The sequence below is a fragment of the Herpailurus yagouaroundi genome, unplaced genomic scaffold (genome assembly GCF_014898765.1).
Source record: "Herpailurus yagouaroundi ecotype Mexico unplaced genomic scaffold, PumYag 184, whole genome shotgun sequence".
NCBI classification, from domain to species: Eukaryota; Metazoa; Chordata; class Mammalia; order Carnivora; family Felidae; genus Herpailurus; species Herpailurus yagouaroundi.
In genome coordinates this window covers 35,459,259-35,479,747 of record NW_024412415.1, presented here as the reverse complement: position 1 = coordinate 35,479,747, position 20,489 = coordinate 35,459,259, and the positions used below count along the sequence as shown (strand labels likewise).

The window sequence follows — 20,489 nt, the reverse complement described above, 5'->3', positions numbered from 1 at the left end:
AAGTCAGAAAACTTCAATATTTTTTCCACAGAAGAGAAGAAGAGAGACAGAGGAAGGGTATTTGAAATAATGCCTCTGTGCAAAGTTAACCATCTGGATTTAATCTCTAACCTTTAGAGATATGGTACAGAGATATGGGGTTAACCCTTAGGTCTGATAGGGGAGGAAAAAGATGCCAACAAAACCGCACAAAAACTAAAGTCCTTTTTAAAAATTTTTATTTATTTATTTAAGTAAGCTCTATGTCCAACATGAGGCTCAAATTCACTACCCTGAGATCGAAAGTCAATGCTCTACTGACTGAGCCAGCCAGGTGTCCCTACACTGGTTCTTAATAATCAGAAGCATAGACCTTGAGCTCAGGAAGAGATGTGCTCTAAACTCTTACACTTAGTTCTTACCCTCTTATAAAAGATGGTTCAAAGAATAGCCCCGAGGTAAAAGTAGAGAACAGAGAGGCAGTCATAAAGCATAGTTCAAACTGACTGGCTGGGGGAAGGAGGAGGAGGAAAGGATTAGGGAAGGAGTAGAGGTCCTTCCTTTTGCATCAAAAAGTCTGCCTATCTCAGCACCAGTTCTGAAATCTTCCACATTGACACTGAATGAGACAGCATCACAATGTGAGGATGATAGGCTTCAAATCTTTGGAAAACAAAATGTATGCATGTGTATACTCTAATATACGGTCTCTTAGCAGCATTCGTTCTAAGTAGGGATAACAAGATAGAAGTTATGGCCTAATTAGCAAGAGGCTCAGTGACACAGCCTGAAATATTACATCCAAATTGCTTAGTAGCTATACGGAGTGTAGATGGCAATTTATGGAAGAAATTCTAATTCAACTGACCGGTGCAGGAAGTGTCAAACAAAGGACAGCAAAATATATGTTGAAATTTCCACATACACATTTTACGAAAGAGCAACCCTACAGTATAATTAAATAAAAAGCACAGGCTATGCTAATGTCATCATCCTAGCATTAGAGTCTCTAATCCTCACCAGAGCTTTGTTTTTCCACCAAGAACTTTGTCATATGGCCCTGTCATTTTCAAATGTAAGATCTTCCATGACAAGAAAATTTTCCAAGGTACTTATAATCCTCATTTAAAGCACTAGAACCCACACAATCAGGTTATTAATAAATGACAAATCGGGAGTTTCCACTTACGTAGATATATTGTTGAAGCTGAGAAACAGACGTTGGAGGCTGGGCAAATTATCCACATCTCTCTAGAAGGAAACAGAAAGCAAAAATTTATCAGCTGGAAGAAAAAAAAAATATTATCAACGTCTTCTGGCTCGGCTGTTGAAATATGTAGTCATTGCTGTTTACTGCAACCTTGCTAGACCATTGATTTCCACTGGACACCGAGCTCCATTCTTCCCCACTGCAGATTAAATGGGAGGGTTTCACTACATCCGCAGAGCAAGCTGCACCACTCGCAAGGTAAAAAGCACTGAGAACAGGGAGAGATGCCGCTAGCCTCTTTAAGCATGCTTTTGGGAAAGAAGCCAAAATGCTACTTCAGCATTTCAACCGTAGCACAAATATAGTATGATCAAACATTTGTTAAAAATCACTTTTAAAAGGAAGCTGTTCAAATGTTTTAAATTTTAAATTTATGCAGTTAGCTTTCCCAACAGTACCGAGAATTTCAAAGCCATTTCCCTCACTATTCTCAATCCTTTGGAAATAGACCAGTTACAAATGAACCAAGATGCTGACAATCTCCCCATAAAACTAAAAGCAGATCACAGTGAGTGTCACTGAAGGGCAATTTCCAACCTAAGCAAACAACAGACGTTACAATTGGAAATCTACCCCGTTCTGTTTGGGTACAGCACCCCAGAGCAAACTGTGGCTGTTTAAACGTGGTTTTATCCTTACCAAATATTGAAATGTTTTGGCTCAAATGATTTTTTTAAAAATCACAAAATAAGTACACAGCCATCTAATTGCATCAAATGGAAAGACACAAACTTCTTGAAAATCTGACATATGCTGAAGAAATAGAATCTTAAGAAGCAGCTTAGTAATTACCTAGGCTACAACCTCATTAGGCACATGAGAAAAAGTGAACAGTTGGGGTTGTTGCAGAGGGAGGGTGGGGGTGGGATGGAAAGGTGACCCAGGATTACATACTGCCCTTTGAGGCCGAGACAGGACAAGATTGGTTATCTTGACTTCCGTTAAAATTCTACACACCGACACTTCTCTTATAAAATGTCTCTCTCTCTCTCTCTCTCTCTCTCTCTCTCTCTCTCTTTTCATTTAAAAAGTTTTTTTAAAGACTCACTTTAGTTTGCTGGATGATGAGCTAGCTAAAATATCTGCTGTTAATACTAATATGTTAGTATGAAAAGTTGGGACACATTTCTTTCTTCTTTTTGTGTGTGTCTGGGACTAATTATTGAAGCATAATTAACATACAGCATTATATTAGTTTCAGGTGTATAACAAATGCTATTAATTTTTAAGGGCAATATCATTTATAATAATTCTAGTTATAGGAGTTTGAATAATGCTAATACAAGCATATACATTGTACATATTACTGTGTCGAATATTTAAACCCAAATCAAAACTTGTTTTACTGCTTCCATAGGTCATTATCTTTCTTCCTCCTTCCTTTCCTTCCTCCCTTTTAAAACTACCATTTCCAAGACCCCAGTAAGAATTAAGACAAGGGAATTAAAATTACGGCAAAGCCTAGCTTTTCCTAAAATGGTTCATTTATTTAAGGTTGCCATATAAAGAAAATATAAAAGTGATGGAGTGGTGACAGAGCCACATCTCCCTGGTTTTTGAGAGGGTAGAGGAGAAACGAATCTGGCTTAAGACATTTTCCCATGGGGTTTCCCTTGTGCACCCCTCTCCAAACACTTTGTCAACTCTGCAGATCCTAAGCAGTATAAAACAAATACAGTTGCCAGCCATCGGACCACGGGCCATGTGCACCATTCACTTGGCATTCCTATTCTCAGGCCCACCCTTGAAAAGCCTGTTCCATAGGTGTGAATGGTGGTTTTTAGAGTTTTTCAACCATGGCCAAAGATAAGTCTGCAGAAAACAGGAAGGCGTCCAAATTCCCCACAGTGGGTTGTAAGCTCCAAATGTTGGCCAACTTCTGGAATCATCTCTACCAGCTTCTTCTCCTGATAATCCCAGAAGTGCCTGGAAGGTAAGTGGAGGAGTGATGGACTAGCGGTTGGTCTCATTTTACTCCGGGGCCCTACTTTCCAAAGAAGTGGTAGCTTTCTTCCTATCTGGTCTCTACAAGGAGGGAGTCATAGCCAAACTGAAAGCCCTCTCTGTACGCTCAGGGGATCTTTTCTCCCAAATTCTTCCTGAAATCTACCCGAGATATTTATGGGCACCAACATTGTTTGTTGACATCTAACCAGGAGAAAGTGAGAAGCGGCAGCCTGGCTCTCCTTTAAATCAAGGTGCCTTAAAAAAAAAAAAAAAATACACTTGTCACTTTTAGCTCTGGCCTACCACCTTCAGAGACTGCAGACACCTTCCAAGATGTAAGTTTTTGCTATTAAAATATAAATTCAAATGATATCAGGCTATAATTTATGAGACAGGTTTTTAAAAGTTTACTTGATTAAATTATAATGTTTTGTATTTATTGTCATTTATGAAACCAAATTTTAGGAGAAGTCTTTATCAAATTTTAGCCATCATTAGCCGTCATTACCTGATAGAGCTATAAAAAAATATTCACAACAGATTGAAAAACGAAAACTCAGAATTCAGCTACATATCCCTATAACCAGTTTAGTTGATAGCCCTTCCAGAACTTTAAAAAGCAAAATGATTACCCGCAATCATTTTTGTTGTTCCAGGTTTCATTTCTACAAGAAAATTATAGCTTTTGATTTTGCTAGCAACTCTGAGATATACTTTGTAATGCATAGACAAAAAGAAAACATATTTATCATATTAATTATCTGTGTGTGAGTTATTTACAGAAGACTAACAAACAAAAAAGACTTGTTGACAGCTACTGGAAGATGGCTCCTCTAATATGAGAGAGAAAACAAAGATGGAAACACCTAAGATCCAGGAAGGGGATTCACCACTGGAGGCAGGCAAAAAGAACTCCAAGGGTGGCATCTCGTGCTTTAAAACCAAGGTCCAATGTTCAAATCTCATCTTTCTTTGCCAGACAATCCCAACCTATTACATCATAAATCCATCAATATGAATCAAGCCCCTTCACTGACAGATGCACCTTTAAACCGGACCCCCAAGAAATCTCAAAAATAAATATCCTGCCTTTGCCCTTGAAGACGTGACTAAGACTATGTCAAGGTAGTGAGCTTTTCTTGCCGGTAAGTAACAACCTCAACTTCTCTTTACTAACAGGTTATTCCAATGGTATTTTGGGAGGCCAACATTTGACAATCTATTTATCAAAAAATATATAATTATTTTGGAAAAATGGGGAAAGGAGAAGTGGAGGGCTAAAGCTAATGTAAGCCAAATCTTCGTAACTTGAAGGAAAAGTCAGCACGTTTATTTAATTGTACAGTGTTAAACCCTCCCAACAGTTCTTTTCGGAAGGTAAATTTTCACAGGCGGAGAAACTACTGCAAGGAAGCAACCTGAGAAGAGGAAGATGAAATAAAATATTTACATATAAGGTAATATTTGTATTTCATGTGTAGTTTAGTCTGCTCACAGTCTCAAATTTACTATATTTACCAAAACACAATTCTAAGATTACATTCAAAACATTTTTTGAAGTAAGATTCAAAGTTGGGGCGTCTGAGTGGCTCAGTCGGTTAAGCATCTGGTCAGATCATGATCTTGCGGTTAGTGAGTTCAAGCCCCACACTGGGCTCTGTGCTGACAGCTCAGAGCCTGGAGCCTACTGCTGATTCTGTGTCTCCCTCTCTCTGCCCCTTCCCTGCTCGTGCTCTCCCTCTCTCTCTCTCTCCCTCTCTCTCCCTCTCTCTCTCTCTCTCTCTCTCTAAGAATAAATAAACATTAAAAAAAATTGAAGTAAGATTCAAAGCAATTTTCTGTATTTTAAAAGTATAATCCTTTAAAAGTTAGACAAACAAAATTACTACAGATTATTGAGAGGATTATAATTTTTTTATTTTTCAAAAGAACAGAGACTTGCCATTTGAGAAAGATGCTTGTCCGAGTCAGCTCAGACACTATTTTCCATATTCCTAAACTTCACGAAAGAACTAAATGATTCAGCAATCTCACCATGTGTAGAACATCTATTACTGGAGCTATTTTTAGAGCAGTTTCCTGCAGAGGAGTAAGGAAGAAAGGTGAAGAGATGAAGGCTTTGGCATGCACCAAGTAGGACAAAGAGGACTAAAAAAAATCACAGCTACTCTCATTTTGTTACCTATTCTGTCATAAATAAAAATAAAAATAAATATATAGGGGTAATTATTTTCATTTTGAGAACTGAAAAGAGATTTATTAACAAAGCAATGAAGAAGTTCAAAAAGCACTCCCTTTTATAAAAAGATTTATTAATTCCAAACTAACTACTAGCTACAGCCATCCCTTTTGACACAAGACACATATTCCATGAGAAATTATATGTAAGCCATCATATCAACAAGTCCAATCGTATATTTAAATGCCTATTTTAAAAAGTCTATTTTCTGGTTCTATTACCCAAAGGCATTAATATATATATCTGCCTTTTATAGTTTTTACCACCCTTTATATGGTCATACACAGACATACACACACTCTCTCTCTCTCTCTCTCTCTCTCTCTCTCAACTAGCTGCAAGCTATTCTTCCAGTCTGATTTTTTTCAGCACACGATTTAATTCCCATAGGGAAAGAGGTGGGATGGTGGAGTGGGGGACTAAAAACCCGACTAGTAAGCAGGCTACTGATACTCTGACTATGAAGACTTCCAGTATTTACAATCTAGGAGAGCTAGAGTTAATAGCAACGAGGGAAAAGAAAAGACCTCAATTTCATTATCATAGGCCTTTCCTCACTTGAATTTGTAGTTTTCTATCACGTACATGATCTAACAAGACCCCTCATAACAACTGATCCCTGGCATTCATGCCCTTAACACTCCTGGCAACACTCTCTGGAAAGACACAAACTCAACTCAGGCTTATAGCATTCTATCCCAACTAACATATGGGAAAAAAAATTAGCATGAGCAAGAGTCAGCAGAAACTTCAGGCAGCAAATGTAGAACTGCTCAAAAATTAAGAAAATATAGTAACTGGATAAAGACTAGGAAAGATCTATGTTTAAAATTATTAGAGAAATAAAAGAAACCAAAACATGAAAAAACATGTTTAATAAGGTACTCTGGACATTTATGAAAAAATTCATGTAGAACTCCTAGAAACAAAAAATTATGGTCATTATGGTCAGTAGATGGGCTGAAAATAGACTAGATAAGACTGGGGAGAGAGTTATTTAACTGGCAGATAGCACTAAATAAGTAAAAAGAATGCAGAAATGTAGCAGAGAGAAAAAGGAATGATAGAAATATTTATTTATTTATTTATTTATTTATAGATTTTTTTAAAAAATGTTTATTTTTGAGAGAGAGAGAGAGTGCGAGCGGGGGAGGAGCAGAGAGAGGGGGAGACACAGAATCCGAAGCAGACTCCAGGCTTCAAGCTGTCAGCACAGAGCCCAACGTGGGGCTTGAACTCACGAACTGCGAGATCATGACCTGAGCTGAAGTCGGACCCTCAACCGACTGAGCCACCCAGGTGCCCCAGGAATGATAGAAATTTTATGACACAAAGGATAGAACATGAAGGTCCACACTATATCTAGTAGGTGTTTAAGAAGTAGAAAGACAGAAAATGGAAGGGGTCAATATTTGAGAATATAAAGACTCAGTATGTTCCCATAATTAATGAAAGATATGCATCTGCAGATTCAGAAACACAAATATTAGGTATGCTAGTAAAATTACCATATTTGGTCAAATCTAAGGTATCATCTTAAGTTTATTTTATGTAACACCTGATGAAATAAACTTATGATTAACCAATAACAAAATATCACTTAGAATTTTTATTTCATTGTTGCTGAAAGAGCTCTTTTAGATTTATTTGACCATATTTTTAGCCAAATATCATTCTTATGCATACATAAAAAGTAAGCAAAATGAATCTATTAATGAACTCCAAAATATCTCCATTTAGCATAGAGTTAGACAGTGTAGTTCTGGCATAATAATATACAAATAGATGGAATAAAAGAGAAGGTCCACAAAAAGACTCATTTGATTATAATTCAATTTCAACAAGGACACATCAATTAATGAGTAAAGGGTGTAGAGCAAATAGATATCCCTATATCAGAAAAATTAACCATGACCCCTACCTCACACCATACATAAAATGTAATTAAAGAAGTGTCAAGACCCCCAAGTGAAAGGTAAAACGATAAACTTTCTGGAAGAAGGCAGAGGAGAACATATCCATGATACCAGGATAGACAAAGACTTCTTGTTCAGGGCAAAAAAGGCACCAATGATAAAATAAAACAAATTGGTAAACTGTACATCACTAAAATGTAAAGCTTCTACATATCAAAAACGTTACTAAGAAAGCAAAAAGGCAAACCATGCAAAAAAGCCACCCAATGCATATGCCAAAGGACCTGAAGCTAGAACATAGATCTACTACACCTCAATGATAAAAGGATAAACAACCTAATAGGCAAAAGACATAAACTGATATGTCATAAAAAGATATGTTAGAATGGCCTAAAAGTACTTGAAAACATGCTCAACATCACTAATCATCAAGGAACTGCAAATTAAAACCACTGATAATCACAGAATCACTAAACTCATAAAGACCATCACCATCAAATGTTGGGTAGGATGTGGGATAATTAGAGCTCTTATTTATTGCTGTTGGAATGTAAAATGGTATAATCACTTCATAAAATGGTTTGGCAGTTTCTAGTAAATTTAGACATCCACCTACCTTATGGCTCCGTAAGAGAAATGAGGTACATGTCCACCAAAATAAATGTATAAATAAAAGACTATAAGAATATTCCTATCAGTGTTATTTGTAAGGGCCAAAAATTGGAAATAATCAAGATGGCTATGAAGAGAAGAATGAAACCACAATTTGCATTATAATTAGAGAATGAATACAACTCTCAGCTAATTAAAAAAAAACTAATGATACACACAACAAAATGGATGAATATCAAAACATTAAGTTAGTACACAAAAAGTATGTATGTATATATATATATATTTCATAAAAAGTTCAAAAACAAGCAAAATTAATCTATGGGGAAAGAAGTCCGAAAACTTCTAGGGCAGGGAAAAGCTGGGACTGACTGGGAAGGGGCACAAGGGAACTTTCTGGAGCAAAAGAAATGTTTTCTATCTTGATCTGAGTGGTGGTCAAATGAAAGTACATTTATATAAAAAAAAAAAACATTGAACTGCACAGTTGAGATTTGTGTATCCAAATTACACCTCAATAAAGTATGGAGGAATAGTCTTCACATTTAGAGTCCAACTTCTGAATCACTATTTAACCAATAATATCCATGCTTTTCACACAATACTGTCTTCTGTGCCATCATGAACATTGGTGATGCTGAGTATCCTAAAAGTGTGCTCTATTATTGTCTACAGAATGTTCTTCCAAGCTAGTGACATACATTCTGTATATTTTTATATTGTTAAGGTAAAGAAACACCAGTACTCTGGTCTGAATGTTTGTGTCTCCCCCAAATTGAAATCCTAACCATGAAGGTGATAGTATTAGGAGGTGGGACCTTTGGGAGGTGCTTAAGTCACAAGAGTGGTCCCTTACGAATGGGATTAGTGCCTTATAAAAGAGGTCTAGCCTCCCCCACCATGTGAGGACACAGTGAAAAGGCACCAGCTGTAGACCAAAAAGAAGGCTCTCACCAGAATGCAACCAGGCTGGCACTTTGATCTTGGACTTCCCAGCCTCCAGAACTGTGAGAAATAAACTTCTCTTGTTTATAAGTTACCCAGCCTGTGGTATTTTGTGATAGCAGCCCAAATAGTCTAAGACACCAGTGTGAATTATACACACAGCTTCTTGTTGCTTTCAAATGCTGTCATCTCTTCCAAGGAGCTTGCTCAATTTCTCCTGCCTTCAAGTACATTGCTTGGCATGTGATGAGCAAACTCTCTGAATCTATCTCAGTATCAAAATATAACACAGCTTTACCAAACATGGTTTTCTTCCTTTGAAAGTATTTGATTGTTAATTAGCAAGAAAATGTAGAATTACGGTCATTCCTCCAATGAAAAGTATGTTTCACTAATATTAAATGTGTGTCTTTGCTTTCCATGCCTTTTTGAATTCAGAAATGTTTCATTTCATGCTAAGTCTTGGTGTAATCTTTTTTTAAGTTTATTTATTTATTTTGAGAGAGAGAGAGCAAGCAAGCATGAGCTGGGGAGGGGAAGAGAGAGAGAGAGAGAGGGAGAGAGAGAATACCAAGCAGGCTTCACTCTGCCAGCACAAAGCCCAATATGGGGCTTGAACCCATGAACCATGAGATCATGACCTGAGCAGAAACCAAGAGTTGGACATTGAACCACCTGAGACACCCACACACCCCCTTGCTGTAATCTTTTTAGCATTTTTTTTTTTTAATTTTAGAGAGAGAGAGAGAGCATGCGCAAGTAAGAAGAGTGGCAGAGGGAGACAGAGTCGTAAGCAGGCTCCATACTCAGCATGGAGCCCGACGTGGGACTCAGTCCCATGACCCTGGGATGATGACCTGAGCCGAAATCAAGAGTTGGACGCCCAACCCACTGAGCCATTTGGGTGTAATCTTTTTAAATACATTTTGAGCAGTGATTAAAATCAAAACATGTAGCACCAATAATTGAAATGAGCATAGTATAAAGTTAAAAGCAAGTTCACGTATATTTAAGCAATGAAATTACTATAACCTATTCAATAGTGATTTTAAAATGCCATGCATTGTAAAACATATCAAGATTTCAGAGTTGGTGAAATATGGAAAAAAAATGTTTATCTAAAATTGAAGAAAAATGGTGGTTCCACATCTATACACATCTTGGTGAGTCTGAAGAACTTCAAAAAGAAATCTCATAATCTTAAAAGCAACCAGAGAAAGAAAAAGAAAACCATGCACACAAAAAAAAGATAGTAGACAGTTTAATGGCAATAATAGAGTTCAAAGACAGCGAGCTTCAAACATCTAGGGGAAAAAATAACTGTCAACCAAGTCAAACCATCAGTCATGAATAAAAGCAAAATAAACACATTATCAGACAAACATAAACTGAGAGAGCTTACCACCATCAGAGTCATCATAAAGATTTTTCTAAATTGTATATTTTGGAAAGAGTGGTAAACCCAGACACGCATGTGGGTGAATCCAAATAAGCACTGGCTGAAAACACCAACAATTAACATATCTAATTTTGGAAGTAAAAAGATAAAAAAACAAAAAGTCTAGGAAACAAAACCATGTGAAACAGGACAGGCTTCCTGAACTAAATGATTCTGGGGTCCTTATTTAAGAAGAGGGTAGGGATGTATATTAACTCCATAATTTAAGTCAAGTGTATATTTTAAAATGTTAAGAGTAACCATTAAAGTGAATAGGAAAGAACAGAGAAAACTCTATCAGCCCACAATAAAGTGCATGAGTACACAAACACCCCCCGGTTGAAAGAATAGGTAATATGACTCACTAAGAAGTTAGCATCACTCCTGCTGCTATTCCTGCCAAAAGTACATAAGCTGAATCTAATCATGAGGACACATCAGTAGACAAACCCAAATTGACGGACATTCTGCAAAATAAGAAGCTAATATTCTTCAAAAATGTCAATGTCATGACCTACAAAGAGGTTAAAGAAGACTAGGGAGGCATAATTACTGAATGCAATGCATGATCTTGGAATTTGCTTTTTTTTTTTTTTTTTACTATAAAGGGCACTAATTAGATAATTAAGAAAACTTGAATGGGATTTACAGATTACATAATAGCATCATATCAATGTTAATTTCCCGATTTTGATTATTGTAATGTGTTTATTAAGAGAATTCTTGTTTTTAGAAAATATACACTGAAGTATGCGAATGTAAAGGGGCATCATGCCTGCAACTTACTCTTAAACAGTTCAGAAAAAGAGAGAGAGAGAGAGAGAGAGAGAGAGAGACAGACTTGTAGACATAAAGAGAAGGGAAGAAGGAGAATAATCAAAAGAAAAGACAAGGCAAATGTACTAAACATAACCATTTAGGTAATTGGGTCCTGGGGTACTAGGACTTCTTTACTATTGCATCCTTTTCTGAAATTGTGCCAATATTTAAGTTTTCTAAAGGTTAAGGAATAAAAAAGATACACCAGGAAAAAAATCACCAAAAGAAAGTTGGCATTAACATTAGACTAAATGAATGTTAAGGCAAAAAGTATTAACTTCCTTAGCTATACTACATACTTAGAACAGTTCCTGACATACGGCCCATGCTCATAAAACACTTGCTCAATGAAGGAGTTAGTAACAAGATGGTTGCTACACAATGATAAAAGGAACAATTTATCAGGAAGATACATCATTTTTTTTTTTTACTTTATTTAAATCCAAGTGGGTTAACATATAGTGTAATAATTGTTTCAGGAGCAGAATTTAGTGATTCATCACTTACATATAACATCCAGTGCTCATCCCAACAAGATACATCAATTTTAAACTTGTGTGCACCTAGAAACAGCTTCAAAGACTGACCACATACTAGAGAAACATATGGAGAGCACGTACTGACTGTAAATATTGACTGCCTAGTAGGCAATAAAGCAAACCTCAACAAACTTCACAGAACCGATTACATATAATCCACATTCATTGGTCACAATACCATTAAATTAGAAAAGAATGACTAAAAAAAGAATAATCCAAACATATCAAAAATTTTATATGGATCAAGGAAGAAATCATAATGGGACTTATAAAATATTTAGAATAAAAATACTAAATTTCAAAACTTGTGGGAAGAAGCTGAAGTGGTTCTTAGAGGGAAATTTATAGTCTTTAGTGCTCATATTAGAAAATAAAAAAGAAAATTAAAAAAAATGAAAACTAATGTATCAGATATCCAACACAAAATTTTAGAAAGAAAAAGAAAATAAGAGAGTTAAGAACAAAAATCAATAAACAGTATTTTTTAAAAGCTGTAAGAGAAGCTCAACAAAGCCAAAAGGCAGTTCTTTGAAACTACTAGTAACATAAAGAAATCTCAGGCAATACTAATCAAGAAATAAGAAAGTATGAATAAGCATTATGAGAAGTGACAAAGGGGCCATGACTACAGAGACAGCAGCTAAAAAAAGTAAATCCAGATGAAAGGAAACTACAACATATCAAAACTGATACTATTATTACTAAATCAATGGTTTAAAACTACCCAAACTATTTAACAGATAAATTCTTCCAATTATTCAAGGTGAAGATCATCTTTAATTTCATATAAAGTGAGATTTATACCAAATAAATAGGGTATCACACAATATTAAAATAGGAACCACTCCTCAATTCATTTTATGAGGCTAATGTAACCTTGATATCAGAAAAGAACATTAAAAATAAGTTACAGAAAAATCTCATTTATTTTTTTTAAGTTTATTTATTTATTTTTGAGAGAGAACACGTGAGCAAGCAGGGGAGGGGCGGGGGGGGGAGAGAGAGAGAGAAAGAGAGAGAGAGAGAGAGAGGGAGAATCCCAAGCAGGGTCTGCGCTGTCAGCACAGAGCCCTATGCGGGGCTTGAACTCACAAACCATGAGATCATGACCTGAGCTGAAAAAAGATGCTTAACGGACTGAGCCACCCAGGCACCCCTGGACAAATCTCATGTATTAACATCGATATAAATATTGTGAATAAAATATTGGCAAACAAAATTCATGAATGTATATGAAATATAGCCTATAAAATACATAATACGACCAAAAGTGCTAGAGTGACTTACCATTACAAAATCTTATAAAACAATTTGCAAAATTAATAAAGAAGAATCCATACAACCAGTCTAAGAGCTGTAGAAAAATCATCTAATAAAATCCAACAAACATTCATAACATGAACTTAAGCAAACTAAAAACAGAGGATAATTTTCTCAGATTAATAAATGGCATTTAGCAAACACAGCTAGTGATATGTTTCCCTTAAACTCAGGAATAAGGCAAGGATGCCCACTTTTGCTTCTTTATTCAACTGTACTAGAGGTTTAGTCAAACTGGAGGTTCAGTTTAGCTCAAACAAGAAGAAACAAAACATAATGATTAAGGAAAAACTATAATTGTCCACAAAAAATTATAATTGTCTAAATATAAAACCTAAGATAACCTACAGATACATTATTAAAATTATTAAGTGTCAGAGAAAGCTTGCTAAATATATGATCAATGAACCCAAATCAACTGTGGTTCCATACACTACTAACAACAGTAAGAAATCTCTTTCTGATCAAAAAAATTTACAATAGCAAAAAAGGCATAACATATCTGGGAAGAAATCTAACAAAAAACAAATGAGTTATTTATGGAGGAGAATCAAAATCATTAAATGTGACATATGTGAATTGAGAGATACGCTGCTTTCACATTATGCCTTCATAATAATATGCCATGTTCATATTATGGTATTAAAGGTTCCATATCGTAAAAAATCTCAATTGTCTCAAATTCAAAGACATTCCAATCAAACATACCAGTAGGGGTATTCATGAAACTTGAAATGCTATTTCTAGAATGTATATAGAAACAGAAAAAAAAAAAAAAAAGAAGATGATGTTTCTTTAGAGTAAGGAAGGAAAGCTGGGAAAGGAAGGAAAGGCAAGAAAAAGAAGATTGGGGCCCTCATGCTACAAGCTCTTAGAACATAACAGAGGTTATGACAGTTACTAAGATAGTGTTATACTGGAACATAGAGATCTATGGAACAGAACAGAGAGGCCAGCACAGACCCATGCATATGTGGATATTTAATTTGCTAGAAGGAAATACTGCCAAGGTGATAGAAAAGGACAGAAAGAATCCACTTTTCAATAAATGGTGCTGCGACAATTAGCAATCCAAATGAGAAAAGAAGAAACAAAATCGAATTTTAACTTTACACCACAAGCAAAAATCAATTGCAACTAGGTAAACATGCGAATAACTTTAAAACTTTTGTTAATACAGAAAAATATCTTTATGTCCTCAGTCTTTTTTTAAATTTTTTTTTTAATGTTTATTCATTTTTGAGAGACAGAGAGAGACAGAATGCAAGCTGGGAAGAGGCAGAGAGAGAGGGAGACACAGAATCCAAAGCCGGCTCCAGTCTGAGCTGTCAGCACAGAGCCTGACACGGGGCTCGAACCCCCGAACCACGAGATCATGACCTGAGCTGAAGTTGGATGCTTAACTGACTGCGCCACCCAGGCATCCCTATATCCTCAGTCTTTAAGGAAAGATTTTTCAAACAAAAAAACCCAGAAACAGTAAAAAAAACTATTGATAGCTTTTACTTCTGTTCCTCAAAATACGGCAGAAACAAACACTACTGATCAAGAGGAAAAAGAGAAAATACTCTGTCATTACAATGGGCAAAGTATAAGACCATTTACAGAAGAGATCTCAATTATCACAAAAGAAAAAAGATGAAAGGCATTCAACCTCACTGGAAACTCAAATTAAAATCTCACTACAATATAATTTCATAGTTAAAAGACTGGCAAAAATAAAAGGCCTGACAATATCAAGTGTCAACAAAGATGTGAAGTTAAAGGAACTCCCAGGTAATGCTGATGGAACTGTAATTTGGTTGTACCAAATTTTTGTATCAAGTTTTGGAGAAAACTTGACGATATCTGATAAAATGAAATAGTGAGCATGATCCTGGCACCCAGCAATGTCTCTCCCAAGCTCTATCACTGAGCATCATTTGATAAATGGCAGGTTGCAACCAATTTTTCATTGGTCAAGAAATCAATTCAATAGGTTGAGACCAACATTTTTTTTAGACCAACATTTTTGATAGGCTAGAACAGAACAGGATATACCAGAATGGATAAGAGCAAGGGTAGGTATAGCTTCATGAAATGCTTGCTTTCATTATTTACGATGTACCCACAAAAATATTTAATAACTGGGCTTTTAATAACTGGGCTTTTAATAACTGGGCATTTAATACCTGGGTTTTAATGTAAATTTTATTTATTACCTTAGATTACGGTCTGAAAGCCGCTGTCCTAGAGAAACTGTTACACATATGCACCAAAAGACATGTACAAAAATGTTATTTGTGACACTTTTTAACAATACTACTGTCCATAAGTAAAAGAATAAATGTTTTTTTAATTTTTTTAATGTTTATTTATTCTTTGAGAGAGAAAGACAGATAGCACCAGTAGGGGAGGAGCAGAGAGAGGGAGACACAGAATCTGAAGCAGGTTCCAGGCTCTGAGCTGTCAGTCCCTACGCAGGGCTCGAACTCATGAACCGCAATATCATGCCCTGAGCGGAAGTCAGATGCTTAATCAACTGAGCCACCTGGTGCCCCAAGAATGAATATTTTCTTTTTAATTTTTTTTTTCAACGTTTATTTATTTTTGGGACAGAGAGAGACAGAGCATGAACAGGGGAGGGGCAGAGAGAGAGAGGGAGACACAGAATCGGAAACAGGCTCCAGGCTCTGAGCCATCAGCCCAGAGTCCGACGCGGGGCTCGAACTCACGGACCGCGAGATCGTGACCTGGCTGAAGTCGGACGCTTAACCGACTGCGCCACCCAGGCGCCCCAAGAATGAATATTTTTAATCACAATCATACAATGGAATGTTATATAACAATGAAAACTAGTGACCTAGAGCTACAGAAAACAACACAGATCTCAAAGCATGTTAATAAAAGCAATTTAGGGGTGCCTGGGTGGCTCAGTCGGTTGAGCGTCCAACTTCGGCTCAGGTCATGGTCTCATGGTCCGTTAGTTCGAGCCCTGTGTCGAGCTCTGGGCTGACAGCTCGCAGCCTGGGGCCTGCTTCAGATTCTGTGTCTCCCTCTCTCTCTCTGCCCCTCCCCTACTCATGCTCGCTTTCTCTCTCTCTCTGTCAAAAATAAACATTAAAAAATTTTTTTTAATAAAAATAAATAAATAAAAGCAACTTAAAAATGTGCATAGTATGATGATGCCATTTATACAACATTTAAAAGCATGCAAAACAACAACTTGATATTATTTAGGGATGAGTGCATACATATGTGGAAAAGAATTCGTTCCATGACCACCAGACACAGAACTGTGGTTACCTCTGCAAAGGAGAGAGGAAATAGGATGGGGGAGGTTTACACATTGGGCCTTAACTATATTTAAAAGATTTTTACTCATTAAGTTGATTGGTCGATCTGTACATATTGGTAATATTATTTCCCATTCTTTTCAGAACGTCTTTATCATTTTATAATTAAACAAAAATTTTTTTAACATTTATTCATTTTTGAGAGACAGAGACAGAGCGTGAGCAGGAGAGGGGCAAAAAGAGAGGGGACACAGAATCTGAAGCGGGCTCCAGGCTCTGAGTTGTCAGCACAGAGCCTGATGCAGGGCTCAAACCTACAAACCATGAGATCATGACCTGAGCCGAAGTCGGCCGCTTAACCGACTGAGTCACCCAGGTGCCCCACAATTTTTTAAAAGGGAAAGATATAGAAACAAAAAAGACATTTGGTTTGAAATTTATAAAACCTCCCAGAAAAAGATCGGTGACTTTAGCCACAATAAACCAACAAACAAAAACTTTTCTACATCAAAAACATCGGAGAAGTTTTCTGACAAGATAGTGAAATAGGTAATAACATGCTTCATCTCTCCTACAAAAGTCAATGGGCAAAGCAACAAAAATACACAAAACGAAGAACTCCGTGGAAATGATAAATCCAAGAGAGTCTTCATTAAGAGATCCACATTTTTGATGAATTTCAGGAAGCTGGAAAGCAGATAGGATCTATCAGGGAGCACCAACAAACCTACCCCACCCTCAGCCCACGCCCACCCCTGCCATGCACACACACACAGGCAATGAACAGAGCAGCTGGCTGGAGAAACACTCAGCTGGAGCCTCAGGGTCTGTTCTTTAAACAAAACAGAGTATCTGTCAAAGACGGATGGACAGTGTGGGTGTTTTATCCAGGGAGATGGTTAATAAGTGCTACATTAGACCCAGCCCGGGGGGCGGGGAGGGAAGGAATGGCATTTGACTTGGCACAAAAGATAGTAAAGTCCTTCTACACCCCCAAATAGTCGCTCTCTTACTTTGGCAATTATAGAGTAAGCCTCCCTTTTCCCTTCCACTCACTCTAAAGGGAAGCCTGCCAATGTGTGGGATTCGACAACTTACACAAATTCAGTGATCGTTCTTAGCGTTAAAAAGACCTATTCAGCTCCACAGGAGACCCAGCTACTACCGAACACGGTCCTTCAGTTAAAGATTACCAGCCACCGAGGAAAATCAAAACCATGAGAGAGAAAAAAAGCAAAAATATAAGGGTGATAACTGACCCTAGAGAAACAAAGATACTGGAAAAAAAAAAAAAAAAAAACATCTCTTGGCTGTTTTAGGAAAGGATGCTTCGTAAAAGAAACAAACAAAAGTTAGACCCAGTGTCTTACTTATCCTTACATGTATATTCACAATTTCCTATAAATTAATATGCATGCTACTTATTATCATGATAATACCATAAGCATAATACTTATTAAATCTTTTTAACTTTCATAAATGAAAACAATTTCCTTTTCCAGAGACATTGCTGCCTAAGCCATAATAGTAATGATCAGACATAATACTCACTGGGAAATTCAGTAAGCAATTTCCTGGATATGCATTATGTACTTTCCAAATGAAAGAACATAGAAAGGAATACGCAAAAGTCAATAGATGTCTGTGCCCCACTCTACCAAAGCCTTTTGGATTCTTACCACACCCAATGTCCTGAGGACAGATCAAGTCCAGCCTGAGCAGTTCCTAGACATTCAGCAATGTAACAGATGAACTCAATCTGGATGTCTTTTGAAATAAACAAGCCATTTCCAATATTTAAATTCAATCTGGGGAGGGGCTGACAGAATTTAGAGGTTCTCGAATAAATCCATGTCTTGGAAAAGGTTTTGAAATTATCCCAACCTCCTAGAAGATTTGACCATTACTGAGCTCATATTTTCTGGTAAAACTTCAAAATGAAACCAATCTGTACTGTACAAGGAGGCCTAGAGATAAAGCATCATCTGTCCCCCAACCTTTCCAAGTGTACCATTTACATTACACTTAATTACTGAGTAAGGAACTCAATGTCTCAAAAAAGTTAAGAGATTGTGCCTTTAAAAGTGCTTGAATGACATCCTGAGAGAACCTAATATTTTTCTATTGCATGTAAAAGAAAGGAAGCTTGTTAAAAAAACAAATGTTTCTATAAATCATTAGAAGTCTTCTTGGCCTGTGCCACATCATACAGCCAAAATCCCTATGTCTAGTGCTTCTCACATTCGCACAAGTACAAAACACCTGAGCATCAGGCTGTTACTTCGTTGCTGAACTCGAGTAAAGCTATAAATCTAACAAAGTTCACCTGCAGAGCTCCAGAGTTGCCTTTCTGTTTTTTTTTTTTAATTTTTTAAAACGTTTATTTATTTTTGAAAGAGAGAGAGAGAGACAGAGCACAAGCAGGTGAGGGGTAGAGAGAGAAGGAGACACAGAATCCAAAGCAGGCTCCAGGCTCTGAGCTGTCAGCACAGAGCCGGACGCGGAGCTCGAACTCATGAACCATGATATCATGACCGGAGCTGAAGTCGGACACCCAACCGACTGAGCCACCCAGGTGCCCTTGGAGTTGCCTTTCTGCAGTTTTGCCCCCACAATGCTAACTTGTTTCCTCCTGCTCACATGCCAGTTCTTGACCACCTTTACGTCTTTCTTCAGATTCAACAAGCTCGAAAGGATCCTGGAAAGAATCTAGCCCAGTGCCCTCCTTTTAGAGAAAAGTAAACTGATGCTTATAGAGTTAAGGATTTACCCAAGGTCACACAACTAATGAGAGATGATGCTGTGACCAGAAGGAGGTCTCTGATGCCCTATGCAATGCTTTTTCCACTACACCAGGCTGCCTCTTTAAACACCGCAAAAGATATATTTATGCACATCCTCACAGCCCACAGCCTCTCCCCTCTGTGTCTTTTTCCTCCTGGTACAACCATTTATCAACTTTAAGTCACCAATAACCTCCTTCCTTGTTAATTCTATACCCATGATAAAACAGGAAAGAATTCAGTATCCATTTAAATTAGCTAATTCATTTATTGATAATACTTCTATTATCTTTACATTTATCTTTTAAAGTGAAAAACACCTTAACACTTCCAAATCAAAACACAGAGCTTAATAATTATATCCACAATGAAAGTCAGAAAAGAATGAAATTACTGTAGATTCTTACTTTGCATAATGCCATAACATTTACCATATTCCTTAAAAGAAAAGCCGGAAATCATACATCGATTCCATGTTAATACTCACCACAAAAGTGATCTGATTGTGTCGCAGGTTAAGTTCAGTTAGTGAATCCAGCCCATTAAGATTATCAACGTGACTTAAAAGGTTCCTAGCAAGATTTAAAACTCTCAAATCACACAAATGACTAACATTTTCGATTCTGGTAATCTGTTAAAAAATGAGAAAATGATGAGTAGCAGGCATAAATCGTGGATATGCATGTTATAAAAACCCTAAAAATAAAATATAGTCACTGGATTCAGGGACACATTTACATGAAGACATTTAAAAACCTACTTCCAATTTCCTCTGTTGTGGATAATAAGAAGTCTTTTAACTTGCAAAACTTAACTAAAGGAACATATTTTAGAATTTGGCCACGGTAAATATTTGAATTAAATTTTATCAAATAACCACCAAGTGGGATTTGATGCCTTGGGGGCATCTCTCGTTGCCCAATACTGTGCCGGGTCCAGATAAAGGTGAAGTATACATACTAGTTGCCAAATAAAAAATTACTCTGAGCCCACAGCAGGAGCTCACAGTGTTCTGACCACGCAAGCCAGCCCTCTGAGAGAAAAGGCAGGGAGAAGCAATGCTACCACGCCCCCCCTTGTGCCTCCCACCAATTCTGCAGGATCCTGAAAGGCTGTCAAGAGTCTAAATGGAAAAGATACAAGGAACTAGGATCCCCAGTGGAGGGTGAGGGTGGAAGTGCTTAAGAGAGGGCACAGATAATGTTTGGCCAGAGTGCACTATGATGGATGTGAAGCGTTTAGCACAAGAGGACTTGAGTCGTGGAACAGGCACATACTCATGAGCACTGGCCCGCGGCAGAGGAGTTCTGAGCACAGTAAGGTAGGGTAAGGGAAAGCTTACTCATGAAGTGGTGAGAGCACAATGTGATTTGAAGCCCCACTAGTGTCATGTAGCAAGCACAGCAC

The 20,489-nt window shown here is 37.1% G+C and overlaps 1 protein-coding gene across 5 annotated transcripts in view; it reads right to left on the bottom strand.

Moving 5' to 3' along the window:
- LRRC49 (leucine rich repeat containing 49) overlaps positions 1 to 20,489 on the bottom strand; it is a 149,617-nt gene that overhangs the window by 100,721 nt on the left and 28,407 nt on the right. For all 5 annotated transcript variants that reach the window (XM_040493129.1, XM_040493130.1, XM_040493132.1 and 2 more), the window contains 2 exons: positions 19,570 to 19,713; positions 1,169 to 1,230 (listed from right to left, as the gene is read on the bottom strand). In XM_040493129.1, the coding sequence (XP_040349063.1) occupies positions 1,169 to 1,230; positions 19,570 to 19,713 (206 nt within the window). The remainder of the gene's footprint in view (positions 1 to 1,168; positions 1,231 to 19,569; positions 19,714 to 20,489) is intronic.